The 9426-nt window shown below is 42.6% G+C and overlaps 1 protein-coding gene across 2 annotated transcripts in view; it reads right to left on the reverse strand.

Moving 5' to 3' along the window:
• Positions 1 to 9426, reverse strand: part of MYO16 (myosin XVI) — a 650995-nt gene that overhangs the window by 436349 nt on the left and 205220 nt on the right. For both annotated transcript variants that reach the window (XM_075061501.1, XM_075061500.1), the window contains exon 4: positions 4415 to 4558. In XM_075061501.1, coding sequence (XP_074917602.1) covers positions 4415 to 4558 — 144 coding nt within the window. The remainder of the gene's footprint in view (positions 1 to 4414; positions 4559 to 9426) is intronic.

The raw sequence follows: 9426 nt of genomic DNA on the forward strand, positions 1-9426 counted from the left end.
ATGGTGAGACTCAGATCAGTGAGATAATACTGTGGTTTGTCTATAATAGATAGCTAGGTTAATGTTTCTTTACCTGTAAAGGGTTAACAAAGGAACCAAACACCTGACCAAGAACATCAGAATTGGATTTTCAAGTCAGGGAGGGAATTTGGGTCTGAGTCTTTTGTTCTGCTCTAGCTATGAGAAGGTTCTTCATCTTTCTAACTTCTGTGTCCAACTTGTAAGTACGTAGAAAAACAGTATACAGAAATGATTCTATCTTCTCTTTCCCGTCCTACAAATTCCCTGGTGCTGCAGAGCTTACCCTCCAGAAGAAAACTCAAACAATTTTTAAAAAGAAACTTTATATAAAAAAGAAGAAAAAAGACATAAAATAAACTTGCATCAATGACAATACAGGGCCTAATGCTTATAAAGAAAATGAATAAACAGTCTGATTCAAAAAGATATCCATTTTGAAACATTCCAGCAAGTTACACACATGTAAATACAACCAAAACAACATAAAAGCCTACATTGTTTTTCTACCTGTACTTACAATTTGGAAACAGAAGATTAGAAGATAGAAAGAACCTTCTCCTAGCTGAGAGACAGACAAAAGACTCAGACCCCAAAAATTCCCTCCCTGACTTTGAAAAATCCAGTTTCCTGATTGGTCCTCTGGTCAGGTGTTTGGTTCCCTTTATTAACCCTTTACAGGTAAAAGAAACATTAACCCTTAGCTATCTATTTATGACAGGGTTGGTGAAAGCAACTGGAAGGAGTAACAACAGTTTTTGGAGGTCCCTACATAGGGGACAGAGGAGAGTGTTCCCAACTTTTGTCACTCACGATTGACTGGATCATCTGCTAGTGCTGGGAGCTCAGGTAGTAGGCAAGGAGTGCATTATTCCACTGAGCATCTAAAGAATATTACAATCATTTTGTTCAGATGCAGTTCATTTTGTTCATAATACAGTCATTCATACTCTTGTCACCTAAAAACTGGATTAGTAGAATACTCTATATCAGGAGTATGTCAGAAGACCATTTGGAAACTTCAACACTCTACTTGCTTAGACACCTTGTTCTCATGGAATGCATTATATCTGTACATCACAATTTGCATTTTTTCCAGATCTAATTCAATATGCTGATTTTGACCTATAAAGTTCTAAATACAGTAGTTCTTGGTTATGTAAGAAACCTCTTTCTCAGAAGATACCATAGCAGTTGAGATCAGAAAAGTCATTCAACCTAACATACCCGAATTTAAACAGGAGGGTCTGATGGCAGGATATTTTCACTGAGAGTATCTCTGCACTCAAGAACTCTTTCTACCTTGATGTGACAGATTTAGACTCTGCTGACTGTCAAGAAACACTGCAAAGCTCATCTGTCCTCTTGGCTTGCAAGAAGGGCTCTGATTTAGGAAGCAGATGAGCTAACAGGGAGTTACGTGGGTTAGTTCACTATTGGTGTAATCTCTACATTAATACAGTGATATTCTCTGTAGTGTTTCTGGTAGTGTGGGGCATGCCCCCAATATAGGGTCATGAAGCACTAGTTATGGGGTATAGACACAGACCTCTTAATTATTCTTCAGCATCTCAGATTTAAATTAAGAAAGTAAGTCTTTCACTGTTAAGAATGCTAAGAAATTTTTCAAAATTGCCCCAAGAATAACTGATAGAAAGATGCCTGTCTGAGTTTGCAGAGAACCTATAACAATAATTCAAAGGTGTAAACTATCTCATTCATTTCAATAGGTGCTAATTCAGATGCTGATGGGAATTATTTAAGGCAACTGTAAGGAGGCGCCCTGGCTCCCCGTCGCACCTGAGGGGAACGAGCCAGAGCAGGCACCCCCGTGGGCGGAGCCACTACCGCCTGTTCCCGCCCCCCGGAAGTCAAGGGGTGGGACAGGAAGTATAAGAGTCAGGGCTCAGAGCTCAGTCCAGCGCTGGCCGCCAAGGAGGACGGATGTGGAGGACCGAGCTCCCGCTCGGCCCAGCCTACCTCAGGCCCACTACCCAGAGGAGCGCTGGCCAGAGCTGCCCCAGGCCCACTATCCAGAGGAACGCTGGCCGGAGCTGCCCTGGGCCCACTATCCCGAGGAGCGTTGGACCGACCTGCCCCACGCCAGGTACCCCGAGGACCTCCAGCCGCAACGACCCTGTGCCGGCTATCCGGAGGAGCCACCGGACCCTACTGCCTCCCAGGTCTCGAAGAACCCATGTCTGGAACCCCGATGTACGCCGAGGAGGACAGGTCAGAGAAAGGGGATTGGAAGTAGCCCAGGGGCGCGACACATCAGCGCAAGGGCCCCGAGCCTATGGTATGTGTATCGCCACGATCCTACCGATCACCAGTCAGTTGTTTCGTGTGGATCCCATGACCGCCTTAGCGGCGACAGCCGCTACAGGCCGGCTGAACGCAGAGGAGTGGGTGGCCTGCGTTCACCCCTGCCACCCGTAACCGGTGGTATCCCCTCACACAAGTCAGTGTTTGCTGCCTGCCTGCTCCAAAGGGTCGAGCCCATGGAAGCTTTGTTGCTCTGCCCTGTGCCCAAGGGTCAGAGCCCTGAACTGTTTGTTGCTCGCCCTGCTCCAAAGGGTCAGGCCCTGAACTGTTTGTTGCTCTGCCCTGCCTGGGGTCGGGCTATAGCATTGTTTCTCCGCCCGACAGCTCTGAGCCTCGACTGTTTGCTGCCCCGCCCTGCCTGAGGGCTGGGCTATAGACTCTGGTTGCTCAGCCCCTAAACTGAGCCTGACTGTTTGCTGCCCCGCCCTGCCTGAGAGCTGGGCTATAGACTCTGTTTGCTCAGCCCCTAAACTGAGCCTGACTGTTTGCTGCCCCGCCCTGCCTGAGGGCTGGGCTATAGACTCTGTTTGCGTAGCTCCTAAGCTGCACCTGGACTGTTTGCTGCCCACCCTGTCTAAGGGCCAGGGCCTATAGACTTTTATTTGCTCAGCCCTCGAGTACGGGAGCGGAGGCTGAGCCGTCCGGCTGCCTGGAAGGAGGCGCCCTGGCTCCCCGTTGAACCTGAGGGGACGGGCCCCGAACGCACCGGCTTACAGCAACACTCAACTATTTCACTGCTTATGAACACATATATAACAGAAGAGGAACTATAATATTATGAAAATCTGTATGAGCATTTCCAAAGGATGGATGAGAGTATGAGAGATTAGCCAATGCGGTCCAAAAGATGTGTGAATTAAGATGGGTAGGCCTTTAACACCACATGGTGGAGTTATAGGGTGGGCACTATTAGTTTCATTTTTTTTAAATAAGAGTCAGCTTTCAACAGTTTATGAAACTCTGATTTAGAGTAAGTTTTCTAGTGGTATTTATAATACACAATAGCCTAGAGCAAGGGATGAGTGCATTTCAAAAGGGTCTAAATAAACATTCCTGTTATATAAAATTTAGGATTTTGTGTGAACATACTTGTAGACCTGAAGAATTGGCCACTAAAATAGTACTTTTTTTTCTTGCTATAGTTTATAATAACTTGGAAGTTGCAAACTAAATGTGTTGCCTTCCTAAAATGTTCCTCCCTTCATTCACTGCCTGTAAACATGGGGTTGTCATTCCAGGGACAATGATGAATGTGTGGGGCTCACAGTGATATGTTAGCTAAAATAGAATTAAACCATTTACTTTAAGAAAAAATATAATAACACATTATAAATAGATATAAGCAAGTAAACAAAGTTAGGTCACACTTTGGGCAATTTCAATATTGTCCCTTTAAACTACATTATAAGATAAACAACAACCAATATCCACGCAATACCATGTGCCAAGATTAAAGTCTGGGCCCTTAGAAATAGAAAAGGCTTAACAAGAATAAAGTGCTCATCTATCATAGGCCGAATGTAGTGTCTGTTATACTTATTATACATTAAACGTTCTTTCTTTCATAAATTCAGAGTTGGTTAGATCAATATTAAATTGCTCTTACTTTCATCAAATTCACAGACATCTCTTCATGAATACTGAGTTTAACTGAATGCTAAAAATACTTCTTGGTTTTGAGAAACAATTTTGATAGGACTATCTGACAGCTTGGCCTTTAATAGCAAGCAATGAGGAGAAGAGAAAGAAATCATCTGCTTGTCCCATTTGGGACTGACCTATTATCCAGATACATCATCTCCTAACCAAAACAAAACCAGAAACAAACAAACAAACAAACAAAACCCCTTGACATGATATTTACACTGTAGTCACTTCACAGACCTGAAAAATTTCTTACCATAGACCTAAGAAAGAAAGAAAGAGAAAACCATGACAAATGGATATATTCTTCTCACTGATCTGATTAGTTATATTATATGTTGCATTCACACAAGCATTTCAGATCTCATACTTTTGCATACTTATGTCTCATTTTCAAGAACACAATGCACGGAATTGTTTTACTTACTACTAACAGTAGCAGGACAATATCAGGATTATCACATGCACAGGCTACATGCACTGATGTCCAAAAATCCTCATCTTGATGATTTACATTTACCCCTCTGTCAATCAGAATTTCTGTAGCAAAGGCATTGTCATAACGAGCACACTGAAAAAGAGAAGAGAAGATTAGACACAGGGCTTAGCTCAAGGTACAACTGAATGTATCAACAAACTTTTTTCAGTTTGTGTTTATTCTCTACATAACATAGAAAGTGATCAGATAATGTATTGAAGATTAAGCTTCCATTTCTGCAGGGAGCTGATGGATCCATGGAAATAAAATCTGTGACATGCAGGGGATACATACTCTTAGTGTAAGATCCACAAGGTTCCCTATTGCCCAGGGAACAGAACTACACCAAATTTACAGAAGACTTGGCTTTCCACTGCTACACAGAGAACAGGATTTACCCTTGATCAAATTACATCATTACCAGGGTTCTGATCTTTCCTAATAATTTTCATACAGAACAAATTACAGATGGGACTGCACAGCTCCAGGCATGAACAATGGGCTACAACATCTTTTGCCTCTAGTTCATCAGGGTTTGAAAACAGCCCAGATTTGTAGTGACAAAAATAAAATAATCACTGCAGTCTGATGTTTGTTCAATGGCCTTTGTGAAATGAATTGGCTATCTTACTCCACTTCACACAACAAAAATCATCAATCGTAATTAGCTTCCTTGTTACAGAGGGTGGTTGACTGACTGGGCATGCCAAAGAAACAATTCTGTGCCTCCCAAAAGAATGGATGCTCCAGGTGGTAATTTCAAAAAAGCTTAGGGCCTGAACTCTGCTACCATTGATGTCAATGGGAGTTAGGTCAAAACTTAGTACTTCTGAAAGTCCCACTTTCAATTGCTGGTTTAAAGCACATTAATATGGCAATCTGGAAAAATGTGAATAATGCTCTTAATTTAGCATCTTCCACAGCCTTTATTAAAGAAATAGATCACTTTTTGGAATAGTGGGGAGAAGACATGGAGGAAAAAGGAAATAGAACAGTTTTATATTGTAGGTCATTTTTGAATGATATTTTATGGTAACATATATTTTAGTTCAGTTCTGGAGTGAGCAGATTTCTCATGCTAATGGCAAAGAATCCACAAGGATCATCGTTTCCCCTTACATAAAGCAGATTAGATCCAGTTAAATTTTAAAAACTGCTACGTAAACAATCTCAGTGAGCAAATCTTTAAATAAATGCCAAGTTACTATTTTAAAAAAAATCTTGAAATAAAGTTGGCTGCTCTATTTGTAGCATGACTGATCCCCAGATGTATTGGCCCTGTGTTTAAAAGAGGGACAAATCTGGGTCACACTGAAATCAGTGCACATTTTGCCATTGTCTACAATGGGATCAGGATTTGGCTGTAAATAAATTAACAATATTCATGAAACTGAGTCAGTAGTTTACATACTCTACAGTATATCATGTTTCTCCCTGCATGAAGTTTTCACTTCTCTTGGAATTGTGTCTTAGGTAGTGACAGGCCCCACAAGACCTACTGAATGTAATGAGGCATGATGCATTAAACTCAAAAAACCTATAAGACAGCTCACTAAGAACTGCAGTTAAAAAGAGTGTTCCAGTTGCCACGTAGAGCCACTTAAAATCCTTAGAGAAGGTTCTCTTTTGGCTTTAAAATGTGAGGGGGACAGCTTGCTTACAAGACACACTGCTTTGGGGCTGTTAACTAGGGCCAAGATTTTCAGATACTCATTTTTTGGGTTCACAACTTCACCCACCTTAAAGGAGTGTCATTTTAAGAGGGTAGTTGCTCAACACTTTTCAAATTTCAGGCTCCATTAAGATGCCTTAAGTTGGAAACTCCAAAACACTCATCACTTCTGAAAATCTTGGTCTAGAACTTTTGTTGGTGACTCCCAAATCACAGAGAGGCACGTGAGTAAGGACAATAACAGTATTACAAGGCCAGAGAAGAGAATTATTTTTTTTTTCTTCTTTTTCTTCTGGTCTTCTGAGATATAAGACACAAGAACATCCAATATGAATGGGGTGAAGATGGGCAGCATTGCATTGGTCGATTGGCACCATGTGTTTAGGATACAAGGCAACAGCATACAGGAATGGCTAAAAATTGTAAAATGATGTTGGGAAGAGAGTTGGAATTCCATACACAGAGTCAGAGTCTTGAGTCTAGTAAGGTTACACTGTACATGTAATATGTCTGTGTGATAATGCTGCTGTGCTCCATATATGTAAAATGGGAAACATATGTCTCTCTAAACCAAACTGAAATAGTAGTATACTTTTAGGAGGCCAAATTCTGCCCTCTATTATACTCATGAAGCCATATTCAATTAATCAGGGTTACATTTGTGTAACAAACTTGGGCCCAAGTATCTAAATTAGACATTTTAGAACTAAGCCTAATGGCCAACAGCTATGGTAGCTGACCTGGAGCTACTCACAACCTTCAAGAAAAAGGGAACATGAAGGCTGACCCCCTGAGCCCACTGAAGTCAATGGACAATTTTCAACTGACTTCAGAGAAGGTAGGATCTTTTTCTCTAGAAAAAAGTGCTATCTGATATTTACTGAACTCTCTTGATTTATCACAGGGCTTACCAATTAACTGTGTGAAAACTTGTTTTTCAATAATCTTTTTCTTATTCTCCAAATGATGTTTTTGGCAAGGTACATGTTGGCTGAAATTTTGGTTCTTACTTCGTGGACCCTACATATGAAAATTGAAAAGATTAAGGAGTCATATTGTCTGTCTACACTCATCTTACCCCTTTAAGCATTCTTCTTCTGTAAGGCCTTTCAGTGATAACCCATCATTTATATAGAATACTCCTAAAAACAAAGCCAAAGCTTAAAGTTGTCCCTTTGTCCTGGACATCATGTTTGGACTGTGTTATGTGTGTATAAAAAAGGATCCTGCTCTCTTACTCACATAAGTAGAACCCTACACATTTTAAAGGGATTATTTGCACACACAGAATTTGGCCCTTAGACTGTGAACTTCATGTGGCACACAGAGGCAGGTGGTCCTCTAGGTCGACAAAGCAAAAACTGTCAAATAAATACAAAAAAATTCCAAATCCAGCTTAAATTTAAATCATTTAATGCCAGTTAGGTTTTGTAGGGCTCTCTCAAGCAGAAATATCATAAGACAATGGGGTTTTGTAGCACATCCTTCAGAAGAAGAAAGAGGAGCATCCATGTACTAACAATGGAGATACAGGTGAGCAACCGTTTTCATGTTCTCTTCACAGGTACCAATGTGGAGAATGGACTAGATGATACATCTGAGGGAAGGGAGCAGAAGGAGACTCCACCGATTGGAAGGCATGAGATGCACTGTCCTAGTGACAGGGGTTCCATGACTCCCAAAAGAAGGAGGCAGGTGGTGATGGTTGGGGACTCCCTCCTCAGGGGGACTGAGTCATCTATCTGCCGTCCCAACTGAGAAAACCGAGAGGTCTGCTGCTTGCCAGGAGCTAGGATTCATGATGTGATGGAGAGACTGCCAAGACTCATCAAGCCCTCGGATCGCTACCCCTTCCTGCTTCTCCCTGTAGGCACCAATGATACTGCCAAGAATGACCTTGAGCAGATCACTGCAGACTATGTGGCTCTGGGACAAAGGATAAAGGAGTTTAAGGCACCAGTGGTGTTCTCGTCCATCCTCTCTGTGCAGGGAAAAGGCCTGAGTAGAGAACATCAAATTGTGGAAGTCAAAGAATGGGTACACAGGTGATGTCAGAGAGAAGACTTCAGATTCTTCGACCATGGGATGGTGTTCCAAGAAGGAGGAGTGCTAGGTAGAGATGGGCTCCACCTAACGAAGAGAGGGAAGAGCATCTTCGCAAGCAGGCTGGCTAACCTAGTGAGGAGGGGTTTAAACTAGGTTCACCGGAGGAAGGAGACCAAAGCCCTGAGCTAAGTGGGGAAATGGGATACCGGGAGGAAGCACAAGCAGGAGTGTGCAAGAGGGGAGGACTCCTGTCTCAGACTGAGAAAGCGAGACAATCAGCGAGTTATCTTAAGTGTCTATACACAAATGCAAGAAGCCTGGGAAACAAGAAGGGAGAATTGGAAGTTCTGGCACAGTCAAGGAACTATGATGTAATTGGAATAACAGAGACTTGGTGGGGTAACTCACATGACTGGAGTACTGGCATGGATGGATATAAACTGTTCAGAAAGGACAGGCAGGACAGAAAAGGTGAGGAAGTTGCAGGTATGTAAGAGAGCAGTATGACTGCTCAGAGCTCTGGTATGAAATTGCAGAAAAACCTAAGAATCTCTGGATTAAGTTTAGAAGTGTGAGCAACAAGGGTGATGACGTGCTGGGAGTCTGCCATAGACCACCAGAGCAGGGGGATGAGGTGGACGAGGTTTTCTTCCGGCAACTAGCAGAAGTTTCTAGATCGCAGGCACTGGTTCTCATGGGAGACTTTAATCACCCTGATATCTGCTGGGAGAGTAGTACAGTAGTGCACAGACAATCCAGGAAGTTTTTGGAAAGTGTAGGGGACAATTTCCTGGTGCAAGTGCTGGAGGAACCAACTAGGGGCAGAGCTCTTCTAGACCTGATGCTCACAAACCAGGAAGAATTAGTATGGGAAGCAAAAGTGGATGGGAACCTGGGATGCAGTGACCATGAGATGGTTGAGTTCAGGATCCTGGCACAAGGAAGAAAGGAGAGCAGCAGAATATGGACCCTGGACTTCAGAAAAGCAGACTTTGACTCCCTCAGGGAACTGATGGGCAGGATCCCCTGGGTGAATAACATGAGTGGGAAAGGAATCCAGGCGAGCTGGCTGTATTTTAAAGAATCCTCATTGAGGTTGCAGGAACAAACCATTCCGATGTGTAGAATGAATAGTAAATATGGCAGGCGACCAGCTTGGATCAACAGTGAAATCCTTTCTGATCTTAAACGCAAAAAAGAAGCTTACAAGAAGTGGAAGACTGAACAAATGACCAGAGAGGAG

This window comes from Chelonoidis abingdonii, chromosome 1, assembly GCF_003597395.2.
Source record: "Chelonoidis abingdonii isolate Lonesome George chromosome 1, CheloAbing_2.0, whole genome shotgun sequence".
Lineage (NCBI taxonomy): Eukaryota > Metazoa > Chordata > Testudines > Testudinidae > Chelonoidis > Chelonoidis abingdonii.